We start from the raw sequence: 25960 nt of genomic DNA, 5'->3' as shown, positions 1-25960 counted from the left end.
ACGTCCTCCCGCTATAAAGGACGTCCTCCTGTGTATATGGTGTCCTTTCTATTATTTTCGTGTCCGCGGCATTTTTTATTCATTATCGAAACTATATAACAAAGTATATTTTTATTATAAATATACAATCAAAAAATATAATTATTTCCAAAAATAAATTAATTCAAAGACAAAAACTATTTAAAAAGTAATTTTGTTATATATTAATGGTTTATAAAAAATTATCATTTTTTTTTCATTTTACCATTCAGTTTTCTTTGAAAAACTAATTAAATTTGCATTTTTTATAAAAACCATTAATTTATAACGAAATTACTTGTTGTTTAAAATTTGTCTTTGATTAAATTTATTTTTGGAAATAATTATATTTTATAATAGTAAATTCATAGTAATATTATAACTCATTATATAGTTTTAAAAATGCCGAAAACACGAAAATAATAGAAAGGACACCATATACACAGGAGGACGTCCTTTATAGCGGGAGGACGTCCCTAAACCACAAAGGACGTCCTTCGGCCTATATTCCCGTCCTTCGTCCCCATGTCCGTCCTTTCTCTTTAGTCTAATAATTATAATAACATGAAAATATTTTTAATTGTAATACTCAATTAAAAATATTACATAATTTTTATTATGATACTTTCAAATATTAAATATCAAATCCATGGCTATAATACTTGAACCAATATTTCTAAAGAATGTCGTACTATATCTAGATACGCTATTTGATGTCTTCAATTTTCGTACAATAAACAAAAAATGTGAGTCAGTAGTATCAACTTTATACATCAATTCATACAACTTATCCTCTCACCACACATTTCCAAAAATATCAATCCAATTTCCTCTAATGGAGACATTTTATGTAGCTTCACGTTCGACATCTATCAAGTCTTCAGAGCGAAAAACTTCGACTTTTTGAGATAGGTTATTGGCATAAGAATCCCTCAATGTTATCATTTGGTACTGAAATTGATAATAACAAAAAAGACGCCATTTTTTCAACTCGATGGTTTCCCCCCAAAATCCGGAAGATGCGTATCAAATACTTGCCCATTATCAACATGACAAAGGCACTTTCTTTTTATTCCCAATTACATGAAATAACTTTTTCAAGCATCTCTTTAAATGCAAAGGTGAATGATGTCACAGTTTGTGATTCAATCTTTAAAATTCTGACTTTACAAACACTTCACAAAGTCACATTTGAAATCGACATCTTTTGCAAACAGTTTTTCAATAAGATGTCAATTGCATGTGATTCAGGTAACACCATTCTTAAAGAAAATGTTCGTTATAAATTATTGGTGTATTCTTCTTGGAAAAAGCACTCAGGGTTACAAAAAGATGAGGAGTTTGAAACGATGTTTTCAGTGCAGTTGGATGTCATCAATAAGTTAAAGACGTACAACAACTTTCAAATAGTGACGAACATCATTCACAGAAGTACAGAAGGGATGGAGATAGTGAGTAAGAAGGGGATATACATAGCACAGACATATAACGAGATGTGCTATAATGAGATAACATCAGTAATTCACAAAGGCTTCTTACAAGTACTTAAAATTGAAGCCAAAGGATTAGAAATATTTGATTGTGACCAATACCCCAATGTGTATGACATTCGGATCAATGCGTTTGCTGGGACATTAAAATTGAATAAGAACATCAAATTTGTTGAATTGAGAAATTTAAGAGGAATGAAGAGTGAAATTAGAGTTGAGATGAATACCTCAAAACTTGAAACGTTCATAATAAAAAATGTCACAGTCCAAGGCGTTATTCTTTATAAAAATGTTTTAAAAAGGTTTGAAGCTAAGAGATCTTCATTGGAGTGTTTTTGGGTGGATGACAAAAAGACTAATGATATGGTCAATACAAGTGATTATGTTGATTTAGAAGGCCTTGAACAATTTAGTGTTGTTGCAAATGAAAAATTGAATGTATACTTTGGGGGAAAAGTAATTGAGTTCAGTCAACGGAAGATAGTATTAAAGAACAAAACATTAATAATTCAAGATGTGATGTTTTACCAAAAAGCTCTTTGCACCAAAATAGAAGACATCAAAACTCTCAATTTCGACAAATTCAAATTTGATACTGTCGAGGTGAAAACCACTTCAGGAATGATATTGGACTTTGGAGATTCAAAACTCAAGGAGATGACATTAAACCGGATCAGTTATTTGACGATAAGATGTGGACCGACTTCTTTTCTTAAAGGAGAGATTTTTTTCAAATCAAGTATAACATTAAAAGCTCTTAAAGATAAAGAAAAATCAATAAGAAACAGTGATTTAAAAATAGAAGTAATAGACAAAGACTTTACTGACTACATTTAAGTTAATTTGAACTGTTTTGGGTTGCAATTTGATGTGAAATTTTTTAATAAATTGTTCAAAAAATTTTTAAAACAATTAGTTCAATTTTTTAATAAGAAGTTGTTTGTTTGAATAATATTTGTGAACAATTGAAAACAAAGACAAGTAAAAGAAACCATTTCTTATTGGTTTTAATATTTATATTATTAAATTAACTATTAATTATTGAAAGAAATGTACCTCATTAAAAACAACAACACTCAAGCAGACACAATATATTATAACACGATCTATTCTCTAGTAAATTTATAACCAACTTGATACACTTCTTTAGTAATTGTACTGAGATACAAATCCAATTTGTTGGTTGGTTTATTAGTCATGATATGAAGGGGAGTAGTTCCTTCATTTGCGACATAAGGGGGTTGTTTGTGGTTCAATTTAGTGACAGTGAACTTATTCTTCTCATACCACTTTCGAAGTCTGTCATGTACAACGTCACCAATGGGATCAATTTCAAGTAACCAGAGTCCACCTATTGTGTTATTAATGTGATCCATCACTTTTTGACCTATTTTCTCTCCACGGAATTCAGAGAAGACTGCAAAGTGCTCGATATAGAAAAACGAGTTCAATAACTTCCAATAGACAATTACACCAACAACCTTCTTATTGAAAACAATGGCTGTAAAGTAATGGTTGGGCTGCGTGTCAATAACGTTTTTCAACTGTTTCAATGGGCGCAATTGATGGACTTCAAACTCATTGTAGAGTAAGTTGACTAAATTGTCCAACATGGGGTCGTTAGAGCGGGTCACTCGAACAAAGCTGATCATAATGAATGAAACAGTTCTTTTTTCTCGGCTTAAATAGCACTCAAAGACATCACAAAACAGCCATTCATTGGGGTCTTCTTTTTACTAGTTGTATGTAGTTAATTTACAATTAAATTTAGTTTTTTAAACCAAATGAGTTTTCTTATATTTTTTTGATGTGTTAAACAAAAGTCGGCAAAGTCCGCAAAAAACTTTTAAAATAAGGTTTTTTAACATTAATTTGTTACCAAAAATATACAAATGCCCGACTTGTGAATTTTTTTTAAGACATCCTTAGTTGGAAGAATTTAGAAGAACAAAAAACTAAATACGGCGTTTTTTGTGAGGGAGGTTTTGTCAGTGGAACCCTAAAACGAAAAAGAAGAGGAGAAAAGCGCAACTTTTTTCGAGGAATACCATTTAGAATGTAAAAATAGATTAGTATAACACGAATCTATAAACTAATAATAAATAGATTTAAAATTATTATAAAATAGTTTTGATTGAGTGGATTCGAAGTAATATAAATTAATTAATTACCATAAACTGAGTTTTGCTGTATTTTTTAGAAACAAATCGAATGGAACTCGATTTGAAAATTCCAAGTTTAACCAATCAACACAAACAATAAAAAATTATTTTACTATTCCAAATTATAATTCAAACTATTTTGTAATTAATTTGCATTAATTATTCAATATTAATGTTTATTATTATTGATCATAATTAATGTTTGATTTAAAATACAGTTAATAAAACCATAAAATAACATTTGTTATAAATTAACATTATAACTCGCAAAACAATTAACTTATAATTATTCAAAAAATGTTGAATTCTTCTATTAATATGATTAGATCAAACATTATAGTTACAACCCATTTTTATAATACAATATGTTTTATAATAATTTCTTACTATATAAATAGTAATAAAATAATACAAGAATATTATTTTCACGAAACAACAAATTTTCAATTTTGCAATCTTCCAAATGATTTGAGAATGAGAAGTTTTTATTCTAGAAAAGTGATAGTTCTTTAACTAATACAACAAACACTTACTTAAAAATAGAAGTATACATACACCCATTATTCGTAGCAGTGAGGAGATACACGTCATCGAAGTACAAAGCCGTGACGGGGGAATCCAAACTATACACAACACTCATTTTTCCCATCCAATTTTTACAACATTCCAATGAATAGACCGACCTGTCTTCCGAACAAACAACTATCTTTCTATTCCATACTTTGACTTGATTAATTTTACCCGGGGATGTAGTCCGGTCAAGGCACTTATCCAATTTCCTCCAGTCATACATCCACACCGTCCCATCACTACTTCCCCCAACCAAATAATTATCAAACGAATCAAACACGTCGATCCCTTCAAGCATTTCTTGACTCTCAAAGACTTTATTCTCCATTCGCCAATCAAATCCCCAGTAACTCCCATCCGTCGACGACGTGACTATGACCCCCCTTTCAACTTCCATCGCATGTGTAATTCTCTTCCTTTGCGCTTTAAATAAACACACCGTCTTATTCAAATTCAAGTCACAGAAATAGACGACATTACTTCGTTCATTCCACCCTATCATCTTCTTCTCCGGCGCAAACTCGATCCTCTGGAACTTCAACGTGTTGATCTCTCTGAAATCCTTCGGGTCGTTGTTCCAATAGAATCGGACTCGTCCATTCCCAAACCCAACATAGATGTCATTCTGCTCTGAACAACTCCCACTCACTTCACTATTCCCAAACGCTCGATACTTCATCGAAAAGTCTGGATATAACTTACAACAAAACCCCGACCGCGAAATAATAGCACTTTCTCCACTTTCAGTCCGATGGATCCAATCTATTTTCTGTTCGCACAATTTCATCTTCCGAATCGAGACCGGCCGCCGCGTCCACAACGAAGACGTTTTACGGGAGATACCGACAGCTAGAAAGTAATCAATTTTCTGGTGCGGCATTTTCTGCGACGTCCACTTCTTGAAGGTCTGCGGACTACAGTGCACCTCATAAAACGTTTTCCACAGGTACTTCGCCTTATACCCTATCCCAAAATATTTCCGAGAAGTCTTCATTAAAGCACAGACAGACTCGAGAGGCAAATAAGACATCACTTTTGTCACTACCCGCTCGTCTAAATCGGTGAATGAGACGTAACTGAAGCGACATCGCATTTCAAAAGCAGTCGTGGTGGTGGTAAGAGGTGTTTGTGGTACTTTAGGGAGCTCGAGGGGGACATAGAGGAAAGGTTTGTCCTTCTTGACTTGGACACTCATGAAGATGGCGAGCCGCAAGATGTCAAAAAAAGGGATTGTCGCGGTTGTGAACCACATTTCAGGATCGGGCAGTGCACAGCCAAATTGTATTCCTATTCGTGTTGACAGTATAGCTGAGGAGATGATGTTGATATACTCCTTATACGCTTTAACTGTCATGTTTCTGAATTGTGGAGTGAAAAAATGGTAGTAATACACACTCTGTGCTTTTTCGCCGATCCATTCAATTTGTTCGGCCGCCATGACAACTGAAAATGTCTGTCCCTCCTCATGTGAGTTCTTGCATAACACCATTTTATTTGTGGACTGCGTTGCAACAAAGAAATTTCCCTCCAAAATGAGGGTTTCTGTGATACAATCAGTACAAACGTTCTTCTCGCCAAAATAGGGGCTTTCTCGATGTGTGCACCTCACGTGTTTAGTCTTGGAGATGTCTTTAGAGCCTGGGAACAAGAATGCAAGTCCGTCGTTCTTTGCAAACACCTTCACCAAGTTTTGGATGTCACACGCGAACGTTGCACCGCCGTAGATGACAAGTTCTGATTTGTCGTAATTTGCGTAAACGGTGAATTGACTATTTCGATGGATCACGGTGTAGTTCTCAAGAGGCAGATTCAAGTACTTGTGGAACTGTCTGAACATCTCCGCTATTTCTGTTGTGGGTGTCGAATGTAGTAAATATTCATTCAAGTGATAGACAACTCTTCTCTGGAAGTTGATGTAATTGATCAACAAAGTGTTGCTCTTCACTTCGACGGGTGCAAAGTGACACTCAAATTGTATTCCATCCCGAAGCTTTTTGACGTGGTAATAGTGCACAGTCCCAGTCTTTGGAGTAAGACCAGACTTTGATTCTTCCTCTGAGCCTTTCGTTGATGGTTTGGAATAGTTTTGGTCGAGGAAAGGTCCACTTGTTTTTGGAGCATTCAATGTTTGTATTACTAGATTTTGTTTGAAAGCGTGTTCTGTGAGTTGAACGGTTTGTTGGATAAAAGATGTATCGAAAGAGTCGATTGGGTCGAGAGGAATGGTATTCTCATTGAACGTGTCATTACTTTGAGCCACAGGAGTCACATCATCCCCCGACAAAGGAGTTAAGCAAAACACAAACTCGTCGTCCGATATCTGAATGAGTTGTGAGAAGACATTGACTGTGACCAAATGTGCGAATGAAGTGTTTGTTTTGAGAGTGTAGATACATCCGTTACTCTTCGTTTGTTCATAGCTAGTAATGGATGGTTGGGAACTAAAAAAGTTAGACGGGGTTTTAAAGAACGAGAGCAATGCGTTGTATGTGTGATGTAATAAAGATGTGGTGTGAAGAGAGTACATGTTCTGGACGTGTTTAGTATAACTTTCCATACAAAATAAAGGAGGGTCTATCGTATTTTTAATTTCTTCCCATGGACTTTGTGTAACGTCGTCCGCTAAAAATGTTGAGATGTATGAAGGAAGCATTTTTCTGATTTTTCGTTTTTTCTACAGTTTTGTTTTTTATTGGAAAAATTTGGTATAAAATATAATTAAATTATAGTATTTATACTATTATCTTTTTAGAAATGAATTATTTTTCATTTTTAGTAATTATAGCTTTTTTTAATTTATCTATTAATAAATGTCTTTAAAAATTCTGGTTATATACAACTAATGAGTATAGTTTATTTGTTATATTAATTTATATTAAATTTGGTTTTGATAAAACTAGAACTATTAAATTAACATATTTTTTTATTTAATATATATACAATAATTAACGAATTCGAAGAATGCCATTTTCATAAATTGACAATACAATTCATATAAAAATAACAAATACATAATAAATAATAAACTCGTTAAATTACGACTAAAAATAAAAAAATAATGCGTAAATAAAAACCGAATGAATTAGAAGACAAAGCCAAAACACACCAAAGACGATTGAAAACACTAGCAACACTTTTTCTCGTTTTGTTGTTTGGGAAGCAAGTCGAGTGTGTTCTCGTCACTCTCTGCCTTTTCCTTATAAAGCATATCACCGAATTGTGAGATGATGAGTGTAGCAATATTATTCATCGTTTCGTCGAGGTTATATCCTGTTTTTGCAGAGACCAGAAGCATTCCTTTAAACCCATTATTAGCAGCAACGTCCTTCAGTTTCGTCGCCATTGTGTCCATTGCAGCCGCATCTAATAAATCACTTTTGTTGCCGACTAAAAGCACTGGGATCTTTTCATTGTTCACAAAGATGCAATCGTCTATACTATGCTTCCACTTCAACGACCCTTCGACGGTATTCATTTTCGTGACATCACACATAATTAGTGCTCCTAAACTCCCAGAATAATACACCCTCGACATCCCACTGTAATGATCTTGCCCAGCTATATCCCCTGTTCTGTTACTTGAAGTTTTTAGTTTCCTAATTAATAAACTACTATTTCCCTCATCCAATAGAAAACAACAAACACAGCCCTACATGTCAGTCATCGGATTATTCACATCATCAAATACACTCAACTCGGTCGAGAAACAAACGTAACTCACATTCCTTCCCATTGATCGTGATAAATTTACTCGAAAACTCAACCCCAATCTTTGTGTCAATAAAACTATATAATTCTATTAACATAACTATATTCATTCTTCTAAATAAAACCAAACCGTTGGCTGGTAATTATCATCAAAAACGCCATCGCAAAACTTGTGTATTGTGCTAGTCTTACCAGAAGAGGGTTCTCCAACAACAATCACTTTCAGTCTTAATGTGTCTCCCACAGCGTCGTCCTAATTTGTCACATAAAATGTATCAAACTCAAACAAAAACAAACCATATGACTTCATTTTTTAGTTCTTATTTAAATATGAATTTCAACAGTGGTGTTGAAATCAAAAACGTCCATTATATTTTTATTCAAAAATCTTCTTTGACACTTGTTTGAAAAACCATAGTACTGTTAATATAGTTATATTAAACCATTTTTAACTAGAGTTTAAAACGAATAAAAAACGACAATTTTTTTGAGTTACTTTTAAACAGCTATTTATATTCAAATTACCTGACACTGTTTTTTTTAAAATACAGATAGTAGAAAAATAGGGTGTCAAATAAATTAGGGATTAGTTAATGTAAAAAAATGGGTTTCGTTTTTTTTTATTTTTTTCCCTACCAAAAAAAATATAAAAAACCATTAAATAACTCAAAATCAATCTGACACCCAATTTATTCTTGACACACAAATTTTCTACTATCTGTAGTAACTTTAATTTAATGTGTTTTTTCCTTGTTAAAAATAGAACTCGTTAATTGAATACCATAACTCCTTTAAAATAATACCATAAAAATAATAATTCGAATAAAAAAGCTCGTTAAAGAAATCAAATTACACACAAAAAACCTCGTTAATTATTATTTTTCCGTTGATACCTTTATAAGCAAATTGGTGATTCTTTCGACCCAATTCCGTTCAACTCCACTTGAGTGTTTGTTCTCGTTCTTGTTGTTGTCTGTGTTTGAGTGGTTCTTTGTTGTGGTAGAATTAACAGTCTTCTGTTTACATGTCGATCACTCGGTACGTTTTGTGGTGTTTGAGTATTCACAACATTTTGTTGTGTGAGATTATTCAGAGGGAATCTTTGATACATTCGTTGTGGAGATATTCCGTTTGGTATCGAGTATCTCCCATCATTGAATTGTTCATACCTTCCAGGAGGTAAACTTTGTTGTTGTGGAGGTGATAGAGGGGGTAAATTGTCTTGATATCGTTGATAAGGTGGTAATTGATATTGAGTTGGTAAGAAGTATTGTTGTGTGTTTGTGATGTTAATTTGTTGCCCATACGGCACAGGTACTCCGTACTGATAAAATGGGTTATATCCACCTTCCTCGAAATTTTGTTGTGGATGTGATGTATTGAACGTACCATAATTTGTACCATACGTGCTTTTCATCTCTTCGTCTCTCTTGGTTCTTCTCTCCCGCCCTTTTTCTAACAGTTTCTTCTCTTCATCGTCGTCGTCGCTTTCTAACTTCTCCGCTTCTTTCGGTTTAACTTTCCCATCAGGAAGTACAATGACTTCTTCTATGTCCGGTTGTCCAGTCAAATCTTTGATGATGTGTTCCATCTGCAAGTCAATGACTAAGTCAATTGGTTGTATCGACTCAGAACAGAGAGGACACGAGTAGTACCCCGCCTTTTGTGCTGTTTGTAAGAAACTTTTGAGATCAAATGTTCGTTGGTGGGTGCACCTCTTCCCTCGTACGGGTATCTTAATACGTGTGAACGATATCGGACATCTTAAACTAAGAACTTGTTGCTCCTCGACCACATCTTCTTCTTCGTCTTCGTTGTTGTTATTCAAATCAATGTCAAGCGGTTGGGAATAATATTCCTTCGGCAATGTACGTAATATTCGTTGCATAGTCTGAGTGATGGTCATCGCAATGCCTTCATAGATCACACAATATGTATCCGGGTATGACGTCTCGACGGTCACCACATTGTTTCCTTTCACTAAATAATCTGTGATATCGATACCCTCTATGAATGGTGTGCCACGCGTTGGGATCTTCCCAAACACATCTGTCAAAGTGGTATACCCGTTGATCTTCAAACCAACCGAAGAGGGATGAATCACGTGTAATGATTTGTCGACAATAAGGACTTGCATGCGGTGTTTGCGAGTTGTTGATTCGTAAAGTTGTTTGTAGCGAAGTACCTTGCTCTGGTGTATATCGTACGAATCATAATCGAACGGCGGAAACGTGATATTAATAGACAGAGCATAGCATTTGGAAGTGCGTTGTATCAACGACTCATTCAAATTTATGCTTTTCACGTGGAATGTCGGAGCAATGATGAATCCTATGTCCTCTGGCTTTAGTTTCAGTTTCGGGGTCGATTTCATTAGGTTTGATGTATAACATTTTTAGTTCCATTCTTTTTTTTATTTTTAAAAAATATGATTTTAAAACACAAATATCATGTGTTATGGTTTCAGATATCACATCATATAGTTTCATCAGAATCTTAAAAAATGTGTTGTGTTTTACGATATCAAAAAATATGAACACCATAAATTACATTAAGACAAATAAAAGCCACAAACATGTATGTGAATCACTTTTCTGCCAAGGACGGAAAAAGAACTGTGCGCTTCTTTCGCCTTTTTGGCGGTTGTTTCGAGGCAAGGGGTTGCCCATTCCCAACTGTCGAGCACAGAATCTGTCTGAATTGCTCTTCTTGTTTTGATTTGAGTTCAAGCACCTCTTTGCGCAGTGTTTCAATTAGTTCACTTTTCTTCTCGACCTCGAAGAGAACGTGCTCAATCCGTGTTTGTAAGTCGTTGGATATTTTCTCTTGTTCTTCCAACTCGCCTTGTAGCTCAACAACTTCAAAGAGATGTGCGTCGGATGCTTGGTCTTGCTTTAATTTCTTTTGTTCCAATGCGCTTTTGAGCTCCTCAATTTCTTTGATCAAATGCAATTCCACATCATTCGATTTCTGTTTTAAGGTGTTCGAGAAATCCGTGACGTCTTCTATTAGTCTCAACGAATCTGTAAGAAGGTTTGTGACCTGGGCAAAGGTTTGTTCTTTCAGTGTAATAAACTCTGTTGGGTAACTCATGTACAAATTGATTAGTGCTAGATTTTCCTTAGTTTTAACAACAGTCGCACGGATCCAGTTTTCCTCTGCAAGCGATTGTTGGTACAACACCTTGATTTTTTCAAGTGTGTCCATTTAAAACTCAACTCTCCCAAAAAATTCCTCCCTCTTCTTATAATTCATTCCATTTTGATTATCTCTCTCTCAATCTCCTTTTTTTAATCTGATACATTTTTTTTCATTAAAGTTTAAATAAAAAATAAAAAAACACACATAAATTTCAATTGGAAATATTTAACTTTGTTTTTATTTGACGTTGAACAATAATAATAATTGTAATAATATTAACTATAAGTTAATGATTTTAAAAAATAATGGTATATTATAAAAAATAATTATATACAAACTATTTGATTATTATGTAAGTAAATGATGTAATAATGATTTTATCTTTAGTATTGTTGAACTGTTTAACTCAAAAAATGTCAGACATCCAAATAGACACAGCAACCTTTTTAACTCGAACACGTAGTACTGAAAAAATGTTTGTGAAAAATGTCATTGTGCCAACTCCTTCTGGCAATTTTATTGGATTTGTTGTTGCTCGTTCTACCAGTCCTTTCATTCTCTCAATCTTCATTTTTCGTTCCAATAAATTTGAGGAGTTTTTTACAATGAACAATTACTGTGGTGTACTGTGTGACGTGGCAGTTTCAACTTCTTATCCTCTCAAGATTTTTTTGCTGAACGAGCAGCATCACTTGAGTTGTGTTGGAGTGGATGACGACGAATCGAAAGAATTACCCAACCGATGTTTTGCCGTCTCAATACAACCGGAAGTTCCCGGGCTCGAGTCATTCAAAGTGTTCAACAATTTTCTCCTATTCGGTTTCAAGCAAGGTGTCCGTCTCTACAGTCTTGAGGATGATTCCTGCGACACTTCAACCCAAAGTGCTGTTGAAACTACAAGTGATAGTTCTTTTACTATAAAAGAAACCATAAAAAAATTTCGAAATATCCAGCATTTGTTTGACTGTACCGGCGATGTGTGTGGTGTTGATAGCGTTGCGCTAGATTCGCATTACTTAATATATCCCACCAATGAATCTTCAGTATTAGAAGATGTTGTTAGTAGTAGCGTCTTGTCGATGTTTATGAATTATACGAAGGGGTATTTAGAGATCTTTGACATTACAAGGAAACAAGTCGTTTGCAGGTTTACGGCGTCGGCATATGCTCCGATAAAAATTGTTAGTCTAAGTCCCAGCGGCAACTTTCTAGCAGTGGCAGACCAATACGGAAAGAGTGTACGCGTTTTTCGCGTGCACCACAAAACGGAAAAGGCAATTTCGCTGATCCACGTCGTTGATCGGGGAAACACCCAAACCAATATCAGACAACTTCTCTTCTCTCGAGAAGATGATATCCTTGTTTTACTCTCGCAACAGTCTGTACGCTTTATTTTGATTGACAGAACAAAGACAACAAATTACTCGACACTCTGTGACGGGGAATCCATCTGTAAATTTTCGCCTGCCACAAAAGTCCAACGCGTTGCGCAGCTCGACAAGGGCGAAACCCAAAATCCCTCCTTTGCGTTATTTGGAGAAGATGGATATGTCACAATCGTTCAATTAATAATCAACGACGGTAAAATCAAATCAAAAAGTCAAGTCACGGAACAACACTTAGTCTTTAGCTTAATTAATTCAGAACAACGGGTATCACTGCTGAACATATCTCAAACACAAGACTTAGATTTGCAACAGGCATTTGATTGGTTTTATCGAAGTTCCTCAAAATATGCATACGCTCAATAAATTAGAAAAATAATTCAAATTACTATATCTTTTTTATATACAGAAAAACTAATAATTAATAATTGTTTTACTATAACTATACAAAAAAAAAGTTTCTAAATTTGTTGAATTGATTTGACCTATTCGTTAAGTTAAAATAATGAAAAGTTTATTATTAAAAAAATTATAAAAAAAAATAATTTATTGAAACCAATTTATTCAAAAAAAATTGTCTGATGGGTCGTATAATCAAATAGTAGTATTAAATAGTATATTAAATAGTATTAAATAATTTCCAAAAAAAATCTGATAAATTATAAAATTTTATAATTTAAATATAATAATTTTTATCACCACAAAAAGAATAGTAAAGAGATAATAAAAATACCATTCAACCGAACAGTACAACAATAGACACGAAACACTCACTTTTGTCATCGTTAGGTGGACTGAATTGTGTGAATGGAGGGGTAGGTCTTGACAGTTGAGGGGACGCAAAGTTAGGTGAAGCGAAGTTTTGAGGGCTTGACATTTGATATGGAGACGGACCGCTTCTAAAGAGTGGGGAAGCTTGAGCTGCTCCAAAGAGAATAGGTGAAGCGTTTTGAATGATATAAGGAGACGCGCCACCGAGTGACGGGGATGCGAATTTATTGAACGACGAAGTATTAGTTTGGACGGGCATAGCTGGTGTTACCATAGGCCGTGGGGATGTTTTAAAGCCTTGACCCATCTGAGTGTTATAAATTGGACTTTGATAACCCATTTGAGTCTTATTTGGCAATTGTGAACGACTTGGTGAGAATTGGACAGACGCTTTCTGTTTAATAGGAGACATCATAAGTCCATCCCACGCCTTCACGTCTTCACTCTCTTCCGAATCATCTAAGACTTCGGCATCAACATTCAGGCGTTGTAACTTCTCAACATCAATTAAGACAGTGAACGCACCAGTCCCTACGATAGTCCGTTGTCCCATTAATACATTCTGTGACACTCCATTCAACATATCAGACTCCCCAAACGCCGCAGCACGTCGGAATTGCTCTAACGTCTGTTCAAACGATGCTCGTGTAATAACACCAGCATGTGAACGGGACAACCCCATTCGATTGACCGGCTCGACTCTTCCCGTGTGTGTCATGACATCCGCAAGGAGGCCCAAGTGTCTATAATTCACATACGACCCAGACAAACACTTGATGAATTCCGACGCTAATTGAATCCGACCAGCTTCAATCCCCAAGAACTGATACACTTCATACACATTATTCGTCACCGTCTTTGTGAAATCAACTTCTTCAAATTGCGTCAATCCCACCATATTCGACCCTTCAGTAAAGATCACCCACTGTTTCTTCTCATGTAACAACTTCGTCTCGGGATCAATCACTAAGAACGGCGTCGGCTTATCTCGTATAATGATCTTCGATATCCCAACAACACCTGAGATCTGCACATCATTCAAGATCTGGTCAATCATCTTCTTATGGAACGCAACAGGCTCTCTATCCGATGAAAGTGCCCGTGTCAAGTTCTCTATCGAATCGCACCGCGCAACGTCCGAGTCCGGGAATCGGATGTACAATACAATCTTCACACTCCCGTCGACTACGTGATTGGAGTCCGACTGAATGACCAAACAGCTCGGAAACTTGTCGGAGACTCTCTTCTTCAAGTTGTCGTTATCAACATCAATCCCCATCGCAACTATTTTATTGTACCCCAACAACATACGAATCGTCCACTTGCTGTACTTCTCTTGATTGATGTCAGAAATCTCCGCATACTCGGCAAGAAACTCTCGATCTTCTTCCACCACCGACTCCCTCAAATTCGGATCAAACCAAATCTCTACCTTCTCGACAAGATCCTTTAACAATGTAAATGGTATCTTCGTGTTCAATTCTTTATCTAACACACTCTTCTTCTCATCAGGATCAACAGTCAACCACACCGTCATCGATGGCGTTTTAGGCATCTTCGACATATTCAAAAGTTCTTTCAGACGTGGGACACCTTCCGTGACCGTCGCTTCAGAAGTACCAGCGTGATGGAATGTGTTCAACGTCATTTGTGTCGCCGGCGCTCCAATACTTTGCGCAGCAATAGACCCAATCATCTCTCCAGGATTCACTCGCGAGTGTAAATAGATGTTCTCCATCCGCTTCATTAAGTCGTCAAACGCAGCTTTACACATCCGATACCCCAAAATGCACTGTTTTGAGCTTAATTTGGCATGCATCAGATACGAGAATGGGCGCAAAGCATCAATCGCACGTTCTTTGTCTTCGGCATCCGGCGTCTTCGACACGCCAACTTCCGCCAAGCGCTTCACCAAATTGTTTTCCTGTTCAATGACATACTTCGGATCTAAATCAACGCCTTTATCAAACGGATTGAACGACGTCGCAATCACATTTGAGATCTGTCTATCAAAGTGGACTACCACATGGACATCCTCCGGCTTCACTCCGATCATCTGTCGCGATGCCGCATACAATTCAGCGCGCTCATTTAACACATTGTCATACTCTTTCCTTGTCGCCTCGAGGCATTCGTCACTTAAGAGTACCATGTAAACATCTTCGCTGACTATGTTCTTAAGATTCGGGTCACTGAAATCCCACTGGTACAACTTCTTCATATTCTGCTCGTCTACCTGCTCCACAGTCTTACTCGCGTCATTCATCTTATTCACATCAAGACAATAAGGGAACTTTTGTGACTCGCACATCAACGCATCAACGCCGTCAGACCCATACATAAACTCCACCATATCTCCCGTCGTTCGGCGAACGGTTCTGTCGTACTTACATTGGACATCCTCCATACTCTTGACAAGTCTTCTTTGAATATACCCCGTCTCTGATGTCTTAATAGCTGTATCAATAATACCCTGTCGGCCTGCCATAGCATGGAAGAAGACTTCTTGTGGCGAAAGACCCATCACAAAACTGTTCTCACAGAAGCCACGCGTGACAAAGCCGTAGTCCTCCTTCCAGTAGTGTGGTAACGTTCGCTTGTAGAACCCAAAGGGGATACGCTGATTGTTAATTTCTTGTTTCCCGACAAAGGCGACCATCTGCGAGATGTTCGAATTACTTCCTTTCGACCCCGAGTCGACCATTTGCAGTAAATTGTTGTCCTTCTTCAACGCGTCTTTCGTGATCTTATCACACTCCGTCTTCACATTCGACAACAACAGACTCAACTTCGTCTCCAAATTCTGGAACATCGTTTGTCCAGCAACAGGTTCAATCTCATCATCATGTTTGTGGTCTAAGTACTTCTCAGAGTTCTGAATCGACTTCTTCACCGCTTCTCGAATCCGATCATGGACGTCTTGTTTCACTACAATGTCCCCGAGACCAACAGTAAACCCTCTCGTCAACATCCAACTGTTCACCGTTGCTTGCGTCTGATTGAAAAAGATCTTCGTCGCTTCCATCCCAACATCTTTGTAGATCGAGTGGACAATCCCACTTTGATTCTTCCCAAACCCTGACGAATTGCAGAGGTACCCCGTGACTAAAATGCCTTTGTGTATGTACACCTTCGAGTCGTCATAGCACGGCCCCTTCTTTAAAAGTGTTCCTATCGAGTAATCGCCATTTTCATAATTGATCGGTGGCAGAATCAACGTGAAGACTTGTTTCCCCGTCCATAACGGTTTTGGTTTGAGGATCGCTGGTATCGGAACAGTCACATTCAGCTTGTCCAACCATTGCAAGATGTTGTAAAAAATCAACTTCTCGATGAACGTCTGTCTCTTCGTAATAATATAACTCCCACATTGTGTATCTTGGACAATACCCATAATCGGGCAGTTCTTCTCAGGTGTAATAATCTGGGTCGGAGTCATCATCAACACAGATATCTCCGCACGCGCTTCAAGCGTCTGTGGAATGTGCAAATTCATTTCATCACCATCAAAATCCGCATTATACGGCGTCGTGTCGCACAAGTTCATTCTGAACGTCGAGAACGGCAGTACCCTTGCTCGGTGCCCCATCATAGACATACGATGCAGTGACGGCTGTCGATTGAAAATGACGTAATCCCCATCCATCAAAAAGCGGTGGACCACATCTCCAATGTTCAATATCTTATCCCCCCCATTCAACCGAAATGTCTCTCCATTCTTCCGTTGTAACATGAAAGCACCAGGGTAGCTGTTCATTCCAGCATTCACTAGTGATTGTAATTTGTCCATGTTATATCGCGTGACCACTTCTGGAAATGTTAATATCTTTGCAATCCCCGTGGGCACTCCAACCTCATCCATAGACAAGTTAGGGTCCGGGGAAATGACTGTTCTCGCAGAAAAGTCAACACGCTTCCCCATCAAGTTCAGTCGCATTCTTCCTTGTTTCCCAGACAGTCGGTCTTCAATGCTTTTGTACTTCTTCTTCGACGGATTATCAGGCAAATCCTTGACGTTCTTCAAACACACCTTCGCACAGATCGTCTGGACTTCCTTGAAGATTTCGTCATATCTATTAATACCACTGACCTTCGACTGCTCGTTTTTAAGCTCTTCATTCGCTCGTATAATGTTCTCGTACATCACAGTTAAGTCATCTTTGTTATTCCGACTCCCTTTATCAGAGACAGCTTGGGGTCGTACCGCCGGTGGCGCAACGGGAAAGACTTCAAACACCATGAACTTCGGATGGGAATATTTTGGGTCGAACCCTAATATCTTCACATCCTCGTCAGTCATCTCCTTCAATATATTCAAAGCATCTCTTGGCATGAATTTGCTCTCTTCTGCTTTCGAGCCTTTGTACCGGATCTCCAATTTGTTTTCTAACTTCGACTTCGGGAGCTCGTAATCGACTTTCGCCGAATGACAGATGCGATCCTCTTCCTCGTGTTGTTGTTGCTTCTCCGCCCCTTTCTTATCTTTCCTCTTCCCGCATTGGATATAGTCTTTATCAATAATATCATAGACATCCTTCAACCGTTCTTCTCCTTTGGATTTGAGTGAATTGAGTCGTTCGTCGTCATGGCAGTACAGTCGATGACAACTTGGACAAACACACTTCAGGACTTTAAGAATGTACTTCACATAGACGGGATTATACACGGGCGCATATAATTGAATGTATCCAAAATGCCCAGGACAATCACTACGGGTGCATCGACACGTCTTACATTCATCGCCTTTATCAAATGGCCCCATTCGAGGATCACTCAATCCTCCCTCAACTGGTTTCCCATCATCAACTTCTTCCGCTTTCACTACCTCCAACACTGCCATTTTCTTGATGTCTTCCGTCGACATTAAAGTAAATTTGATCTGTTGGACGCGTTTTGTTTCCATCCCTATCGCCTCCATCTGCTCTGATTTTTAAAGTTTTACTTCATCATTTTTTTTTCTCTTTTTGAAGACTTTAGTGATCCGTTGCAATTCTTCTTAAAACATTTGTTTGTGTTGAAAGTTCTTTTCTTTTAGAAAACTCGGGATTATCTCGGAATAAAAAGAAGATAAAAAGTATGAGAACACATAAAAAAATAATAAAACATATTATAAATATTATAAAACAAATTAAAATTTTTATTAATTAAAATATAGTTTTTTATGTTATAAAATTTTAACTAAAATTGATTGATTTTTTCATCATATACAAAAAATCACCTTTTTTCTAATAGATGTGAAAATGCCAACCACTTCTTTATATCAATTTGTTACTCCGTATAACTTTAAATATTTTGAATATGACAGTAGTGTTCGATTAATACCAAAAAACTGTGTATTGAATAGTGTCGACTCAATAAAATTTTTTTAATTCAAAATCACAAAATGGTTCACCCAAAAATTAAAATCTCCTATAAAAAACACTGATTTTGATTTTTTTCCGAACGAAAAATTGTTTAAAGAATTCCAACATGAAGTACTTGAATAAACGAATTAATTCGGAACAGCATCTCCAAACGCGCCATACAAATCCTTAGGAACTTGTGTATCGGCCAACTGTAACAGTCCACCTTCCTTTAAGAAACTTCCCTTATTAATAATTAACTTCTTCAACTCTTTAGGTAACGCAACGGCGATTTTTTCCTTACAATTCACAAAGTTAAAAGTGATCTCTTCCAATTGGTGTTCCTCGTGTAAGTCAACAACACAACTTTCAGTATTGTCGACGTCCCCTCGGATGTCGAGAACAGATGGATGATATTGTTTGAGTAACACATTCAGTCTTTTGTCGATGAAGAAATCGATTGGAATACGGAATTCCTTCTTTGCGAAGTACAACAAGACTAGTTTGGGTGAGATGTAGTCGTCCACGACACCAGGTAAATCGTTTAAGAATATTCCGACCATATCTCTAGGCTTCAATTGATGAATATCATCCAAGTCACTAGCTTGTAACCAATTTAGTTTATACAATACTCTAAGTTTTGAGCAAACGAATTGTTCGAAGAGGTCGAAGTAGTTTTTGTAGAGGTTACCATCGCAAAATATGACGAGTGTTTGCAAGTTCTCGATTTGTCTGATTGGTAAGTTCTCATTTAACGCAACACGCCCCGCTTTGATTTCAAGTCGTCTCAAATTGGGAAGAGCAGTCAAGTCGATGAGTGCGATGATTTGTGCGTCTATGATCAAACGTGACACTCTGTCTTTAATGATCTCCCATATCGGATATGACGATGGTGTTTGTTTCTGAATGAATGAGATCTCAAACAACTTCACATTCGACAACAACTCGGGCGGAAGTTGTTGTAAAGTGTTGATGTCCGTGTGCAACGAGTCGATCCCTGTGAAGATCTGCAACTCTTTTCTGATGTGAATCGAGTGGTCGTTTTGAAGAATCGTTTCTAGTGACAACTCCTGATAACACGGATTCACTTTCAACCGCGATATCGACTCCCCACAGTTCCGTGAGACTTGATGGAACCGCATCAACATATTCAATGAGATGAAATGGGGAATTATTGACATCATAAACACTGGCTCTAACTTGGTGATTTTTAATGGTTTGAACGACATTTGAATTTCAAGTTTGAGGTACTTTAAACTGTTTTGAGATATTCCATTCTCAAATATGATTAGTTGATTATTAAATAACAAATTAATTTAGAATAGAATGATATATTTTTTCAATGGTAATTAACGAGTTCTTGTTGTATTATTATAAAATTATAGTAATAAAATTAATTTGTTTATTAAAAAAGTGTTAATAGAATAAAAAATTGTATGTTAATTTAAGAAGTAGTTGATTGTATATACAGATAGTAGAAAAATAGGGTGTCAGAAATAAATTGGGTGTCAAATAAATTAGGGATTAGTTAATGTAAAAAAATGGGTTTCGTTTTTTTTTTTATTTTTTTCCCTACCAAAAAAAATATGAAAAACCATTAAATAACTCAAAATCAATCTGACACCCAATTTATTCTTGACACACAAATTTTTTACTATCTGTATATAAAATAAAGTTTATTTATAATAATTTTAGTTATAATTAATAATTTATTGATATATTATTTGTCAATACTATAAAACTATTTATAATAAACTATTTTTTAAATCCCGAATTAAATAAGAAAATGATTTTTTTATTTAAGTGTTATTCGATTTAATATTAAAAAATTCATTTTAATAAAAATTAAATTTTAAATATTCAAGGATTTTTGATTTTTTCATAATTTCCTTGAAAGATTTAAAACCAATATTACTTTATTTAATTAAATAAAAGTTAAAAATAGTGTACAATTTAATTAATAATTTATTAATTTAAAAAATATTAAAGATTTATTATTCATTATTAACTTACCAACAAAATGTCCAGAGGTTTCCAAAACCACAAAGCTAATTACCCACGTCACCATTTCATAACCAAAATGATCATTTTCTCTTATAAATTCGTACGTTATAATACCACATTTTCGGCAATAATTATTTTGGAAAATCCTGAAAATGTCAATCAATAAACTATTACTACTAATAAAACAAACCAATGAAATAATTAATTTACAACTTTAAGAACAAAGTCTCTGAGGTGTCGGAGAGCAGCCAAAAAATATTTCACTGCATTTTGCCAATTTGGTGAGGTACATTGAATTGAGTACCCGTTGACCAAGAAGTTCTCGACTTTATAAAGTGGTTTGTAGACAGGAAATTGTGTCATTACAATCACAACAAGCTCTTCGACCACTGTAGAAAGTTTCCGCAGTGAGTTGTTGAACAGTTTTTGTGACTTGACACACCGAACTGAAAAGTCGGTGTATGACAATGTCTCTTTTGTTAGCCCCACTTGACAATATACATTCACTAAAGAACATTGCTTTAATGATGTACGAAGCATTTGACACAGGAAGATACATTGTTTAATAATCAGCTTGAAGCACAGCGCAACGTTCTCGTATTTCTTCTTGGCGTTATTATAGTTGTTTAAATAGTTTATCTTATTATATATGTATAGTTTGTGGGTTATTGTTGATTGATAATAAAATATATTATAAATATATTTTAAACATCAACATAGTATCGTTTTAATAAAAGTAACTATTAATGTGGAGTAGAATGAGTGAAAGGATTGAATATGGTGGAAAGAAAGGATTGATAAGCAAACTTTTTGATAGTCCAAAGCTATGTTAAGGTTGCAGAACAGGACGCCATTCTCCGTCCATTCGATCTTGTAGATGGAGTTCCACGCGTTCTCCATTAAAGAATTGGTGATACCACTTTCGTGTTTGATGTCAAGGCGTAAAAACCGTATTGATGAGTCCATTGAGGTGTGGACTATCTCTTTAAGCAACTTGTTGTGCATCTTTTCCTCGAGCTTTTCATGCATCTCGATTTGTTGAAGAAAGAAAAGTTGTTGATTCAGGTCGTCTTGTTGTTCTTTGAGTTCGGCGATCTCTACGAGAAGTTGCTCAACCTGCGCTTTTTCTTGGGAGATCTTTTCAACAAGATTTCCAAACTCCTCAAGGTCATCCAACATCTTTAGCGCTTCACAGTATCCATTTGTAGTGTTCACTTCCTCTCTATCATATTCTCCCTTAATAATTTGGTAACAAGTGTCACAGATGGGGAGATCTATTGGAAAATTTTCTTTTTGTGCGTATTTGAGACACTGTAAAGGGGAATCGCTCATCTGTAATGAAGACGCTAAAGATGGACTCGTAGTTTTTTGGCGAATGAGCCTACTCCCTGCAAAGGAAGTTGCCATAGACATCGCGACGTTGGTTGATCGAATCTGTTTGACTAGGGATCAGTCGATATTTCGCATCAAAAGGTTAATTCTTGGTATCTAAAAAATTACGAAATTTAAAGAAACTAAAAAAGATGAAAAACAAACTATCGCGTGTGTTTGTTGGGGAGAGTAGAACTAACGTGTCTTCCCATATTTCGCAGCCGCACTGACGGCAGGTTGCTGTTGCCTTCCTCGACATCTACCTTTTCAGATACAAAACATTTGCCCTATTTACATCTTCTTCCACTTTCTCTCAGAACTTTTCCTGTTTTATAGGCATTAATTCAGACATTTTTGTTGCATTTTTTTTTATTTCTTATTAACTTTATAACTATATTTTTAAGTTATATTATTTAATGAAAACTATAATTAATAATTTAATTATAGTTCATTAGTGATACATTTTTTTCATTATTTCTTCAATAAGAACAGTTATTAATCACAAAGTTATAACATATTCTTTTTGTTAATAAAAGTATAAAATAAATTTAAAAACAAAAAGATCAAAAAAAATAACTTTGTTTTTCATTAATTTTGGATAAAAAATTAAGGTATTTATCATAAACTTAAAATAATAACAAAGAATTAACCAATAAACAATATATAATGACTTAAAACACTTATTTTGAATGAGCTACCGTCTCTGAGCAGTCCATGAATGAGTCGAATTCAAGACATATGAGTGGGACATCATCTGAGTTAACGAAGTTGTGTGAAATCATAAGCACCCAACAAATGATTCGATTGAAGAGTGACATAAGTTCGACTCTTTTGATGCATTTGTCAATCTTAGTCGAGTCGTCTTCGTATTGTACCAACTCCTCAAACGTTATTGAAGCGTACGGATTTGCCTCCACAAAGTTTTTGATTGCGTCGAACAACGCCTTTGCATTGCCTTTGTTGAGTGCGTTGATCAATTCGTTGAAGAATGGCGAGACTTTGAAATTGTTCTTTGGCTTTGGGAGAGTCAGTGGCTTGAAAGTCATTGGGAAGGCTGTAATGTTTCTCTTCTTTCTTAACACTCTGAACTTATGCATCATGACTGAGTTCTCTATAATTCGATTAATAATAGACATGACTTTGTGTGAGCGATGTGTATGGTTATCTGTATTCGATAAAGTCTGTACAAAATTGGTCAATATGGTTGATGAGATCAGGCAATTAGTAACTCTCTCTTCACAAAATTTGATGATTTGGTCGTTCTCTTGTCGGAATTCGGAGACAAACATAGCTATATGGAGCAATAACTTTGACATGAAGGTCACAGAGAGTTGGAAAGCCCTCTCCATATCCGTGTTTGTCGCTATCTCTTGGAGAACAACAAGCGACTCATCAGTGTTAGACAACAAAGTTGTCTGTTTCACAATAATACATGTAAACAATGGACAGAGGACTTCCACAAGATCTCTCGACACCAACACAAAGTCTTTCTTTGTCATCGGATGATCTTTCATCAACGCCAGTTTCAGTGATATCACTTTGAGCACTTTTAACACCTTCTCCCGATTTTCCTTGATAAATTCGGCTTCTGTGAGCACATCAAACAAAAATCGCAACTTCGTCAAGACGATTTGGAAGGCAACGTTACTCTCAATAACATTTTGGTACCCTTTCCAGAAGTAACAAAGCCATATAGCAAGACTGAGTATTTCTAACGTCTCATTCTTGACATCGCTCATGACATTGGGGTTCTTTGAAATGTGAGAATAGACCAATTGAACAATACTTCGCACCTTCTCTCCTCTTCTTTCATCAACTAATTGACACCCTTTCATTTGCTTGAAAGCAGAGTGATAGTAGTTTTGAATCATCTCGAGGTTCTCTTCTGTTGGTGAGCATTGAACAAATATCGCGACGAGGATATGCACTTTATTCACAATAGACTTCAGCGCTATTTGGTCCGTCATCAGTCCAGATGAGATGTTCGTCACCATTTTATGTAATTTCCCTTTCCCGGTATCTATCATCGTCTTTTGCACATTCAAAACGTACCGCACGGGTATCTCAATCTTCGAATTTGGTGAGTACATCAATATATCATACACGGCTTTCCCTATTTTCTCGCCAACAGTCTCTAATATGACTTTGACTGCTGTTGGGTGGATTGTGATATGTGCGTCTCCCGACGCGTAGTTCTGCGTTTTAATGATTTTGTTGTGTAAGTATCCCACAACGTCCAAATTGAATGAAAATGCAAATAACAGTTGCTGGATAGTTTTCAGTGCAAATTCCTTTACTGCATGAATGAGTGTCTTTGGTACCACATCTGGGAGATCCTTAAATACCGTCTGGAGGTACTCTTTAATTTGCGAAATGAGCGCTTTAAACTGTGCGCCGGTATATCCAAAGTACTTTACCAAACACAATTTCGACGGTGAAGATACCCAAGCGATGTTCTCACCTAATGTAAAGATCTTTCCCAACACTTCCGAAAATTTATCGACGGAGGTGTCACGTGTATCGTCCAACCCTCGTATCATATTCACTGCATTTAATATAGTCTGCACAAAGTACCCACAAAAGTTCAAATGTGAATAACAGAGCGCGTTAAACGAGTCTTTGAATTCTTCGAGTTTATCAATTGTATTTGTGAATGAAAAGCTGTTGGTGTCGTTCTCCATTGACGTCCCACTCTTTTGCAATTTTGGGCTAATTGGTGGTGTCAACGGGTCTGAACGAGAGCGCTCTCTCTTCTTCACAAAGTTCGTTGGAGTCAGTGGTTTTGCGAGAGAAATTTGAATTGAATTTAATGAGTTGAATAAAGTCGTTAATTGCACGTGTGTAGTAACAGTATCGTCGAAGATCGCATAGAATGTATTGACAAGTAAAGACATTCTTGGGTAGAGTCTCATATATCTTCTGAACTCCGTGAAGTTGTGATAACTTTCCGTGATGTTTTCGTCTTGTAAACTTTTTATAGTGTTGTCCACACAAGTATTCACAGACAATGAAGGTACATTAAATGATCTAAAGATACACGACAACGACTCGGACAACTTTTTCAAGTGGTTTTTAACCAATTTGAGTGTTTTCCCATCCATTTCATTGGGCGAACTTTGAAGAAGCGTATGGCACGCGTTAAATGGTTCCAATGGGTTAACCATATGAGCCAAGTTGTTCTCGTGCATGTAATTGACAAATTGGTCCGATTCCAAAATTAAAGGAAACAGTTTCTTCATCCCCGTGACCAACTGATTTCTTTCGTTCATCCCCAACAAGTCATCAAGTGTAAATGTGATCTTAATAAAAAGTTCGTGTAAAATCAGTCCAAACTGTTTGACAAAGTTTTTCAAGTCGTGGGAGTGGAGTCTTCTCTTCGAAATTTGTGTGTTGATGTTGGTGATGATATCAGAGAAGCTTTTCTCGTATTGCTTTCCCTCTAAAACGCCGTGTAACTGCACCCATCCAATAAACCTTTGGAAGTACCTGTCGACTCTCTGCACAGTCATCCAATATGATTTCGTGTGTTGTTCTCGATATGTCAGCAATATGATTTTCCCAAGCACAGTGTGTATTTGTACAAAGGCTATCATCATATGATACGCAGGTCCTATAATTGAGTGTAACGCGATATAAGTACATTGAATCATCTGATTGAAGTCGTGGTTTTGAATAGCTTGTGTGAACGTCTTGATGTTATCACATAATATAGAGTTCGACGTCGAGTCGTTGAATTCGAGAAATAAAGAGCATCGATTACAAAACTCGTCAAAGTTTGTCCCTTCTTGTTGTAATAGCAATACACCACTTCGACATATCAAAACTCTCTCATCCGCGATTTGTAAAGCAACATTCACAATTTCTTTGATATCAGGGTTGATGTTGTCATCCTCAAATATACCCATGTTCCGCTCACCAACACAAAACACCTTCTGGGCGACTGCCATAATCTGTTCAAACGACTTCCCTTTTTGGTAAAATGCACGAACAAAACACTC

General features: G+C 36.3%; 11 protein-coding genes across 11 annotated transcripts; 2 read left to right on the top strand and 9 right to left on the bottom strand.

Moving 5' to 3' along the window:
• Positions 1–953: 953 nt before the first annotated feature.
• On the top strand, positions 954–2345 carry EIN_131930 (hypothetical protein; the record flags this gene model as incomplete). Its single annotated transcript, XM_004261067.1, has 1 exon — positions 954–2345. The coding sequence occupies one exon, from the start codon at positions 954–956 to the stop codon at positions 2343–2345; it is 1392 nt and encodes a 463-aa protein (XP_004261115.1).
• A 269-nt stretch (positions 2346–2614) lies between these two features.
• Positions 2615–3160, bottom strand: EIN_131920 (hypothetical protein; the record flags this gene model as incomplete). The annotated part of the gene is made up of 1 exon (XM_004261066.1): positions 2615–3160. One exon carries the CDS (start codon positions 3158–3160, stop codon positions 2615–2617), a length of 546 nt encoding a protein of 181 aa, XP_004261114.1.
• Positions 3161–4199: 1039 nt separating this feature from the next.
• On the bottom strand, positions 4200–6893 carry EIN_131910 (hypothetical protein; the record flags this gene model as incomplete). Its single annotated transcript, XM_004261065.1, has 1 exon — positions 4200–6893. The coding sequence occupies one exon, from the start codon at positions 6891–6893 to the stop codon at positions 4200–4202; it is 2694 nt and encodes an 897-aa protein (XP_004261113.1).
• Positions 6894–7364: 471 nt separating this feature from the next.
• EIN_131900 (rab17, putative) lies at positions 7365–8248 on the bottom strand (the record flags this gene model as incomplete). The annotated part of the gene is made up of 5 exons (XM_004261064.1): positions 7365–7807; positions 7884–7889; positions 7953–8026; positions 8119–8201; positions 8246–8248. The coding sequence occupies 5 exons, from the start codon at positions 8246–8248 to the stop codon at positions 7365–7367; spliced, it is 609 nt and encodes a 202-aa protein (XP_004261112.1).
• Positions 8249–8843: 595 nt separating this feature from the next.
• EIN_131890 (sumo ligase, putative) lies at positions 8844–10322 on the bottom strand (the record flags this gene model as incomplete). The annotated part of the gene is made up of 1 exon (XM_004261063.1): positions 8844–10322. One exon carries the CDS (start codon positions 10320–10322, stop codon positions 8844–8846), a length of 1479 nt encoding a protein of 492 aa, XP_004261111.1.
• Positions 10323–10534: 212 nt separating this feature from the next.
• On the bottom strand, positions 10535–11155 carry EIN_131880 (hypothetical protein; the record flags this gene model as incomplete). Its single annotated transcript, XM_004261062.1, has 1 exon — positions 10535–11155. One exon carries the CDS (start codon positions 11153–11155, stop codon positions 10535–10537), a length of 621 nt encoding a protein of 206 aa, XP_004261110.1.
• A 305-nt stretch (positions 11156–11460) lies between these two features.
• On the top strand, positions 11461–12840 carry EIN_131870 (hypothetical protein; the record flags this gene model as incomplete). Its single annotated transcript, XM_004261061.1, has 1 exon — positions 11461–12840. The coding sequence occupies one exon, from the start codon at positions 11461–11463 to the stop codon at positions 12838–12840; it is 1380 nt and encodes a 459-aa protein (XP_004261109.1).
• Positions 12841–13210: 370 nt separating this feature from the next.
• EIN_131860 (DNA-directed RNA polymerase II subunit RPB1, putative) lies at positions 13211–18163 on the bottom strand (the record flags this gene model as incomplete). Its single annotated transcript, XM_004261060.1, has 1 exon — positions 13211–18163. The coding sequence occupies one exon, from the start codon at positions 18161–18163 to the stop codon at positions 13211–13213; it is 4953 nt and encodes a 1650-aa protein (XP_004261108.1).
• Positions 18164–18736: 573 nt separating this feature from the next.
• On the bottom strand, positions 18737–19816 carry EIN_131850 (hypothetical protein; the record flags this gene model as incomplete). The annotated part of the gene is made up of 1 exon (XM_004261059.1): positions 18737–19816. The coding sequence occupies one exon, from the start codon at positions 19814–19816 to the stop codon at positions 18737–18739; it is 1080 nt and encodes a 359-aa protein (XP_004261107.1).
• A 976-nt stretch (positions 19817–20792) lies between these two features.
• Positions 20793–22221, bottom strand: EIN_131840 (hypothetical protein; the record flags this gene model as incomplete). The annotated part of the gene is made up of 3 exons (XM_004261058.1): positions 20793–21197; positions 21399–22033; positions 22128–22221. 3 exons carry the CDS (start codon positions 22219–22221, stop codon positions 20793–20795), a joined length of 1134 nt encoding a protein of 377 aa, XP_004261106.1.
• Positions 22222–22642: 421 nt separating this feature from the next.
• EIN_131830 (hypothetical protein) lies at positions 22643–25956 on the bottom strand (the record flags this gene model as incomplete). Its single annotated transcript, XM_004261057.1, has 2 exons — positions 22643–25852; positions 25879–25956. Coding segments are annotated over 2 exons (3288 nt in total), but the record flags the coding sequence as incomplete, so codon positions are not given.
• Positions 25957–25960: the final 4 nt, after the last annotated feature.

This window comes from Entamoeba invadens (genome assembly GCF_000330505.1).
Source record: "Entamoeba invadens IP1 unplaced genomic scaffold scaff_1105074724651, whole genome shotgun sequence".
Lineage (NCBI taxonomy): Eukaryota > Evosea > Mastigamoebida > Endamoebidae > Entamoeba > Entamoeba invadens.
Note: the sequence above shows the minus strand (reverse complement) of the source record. Positions and strands in the feature narration are given on the sequence as shown.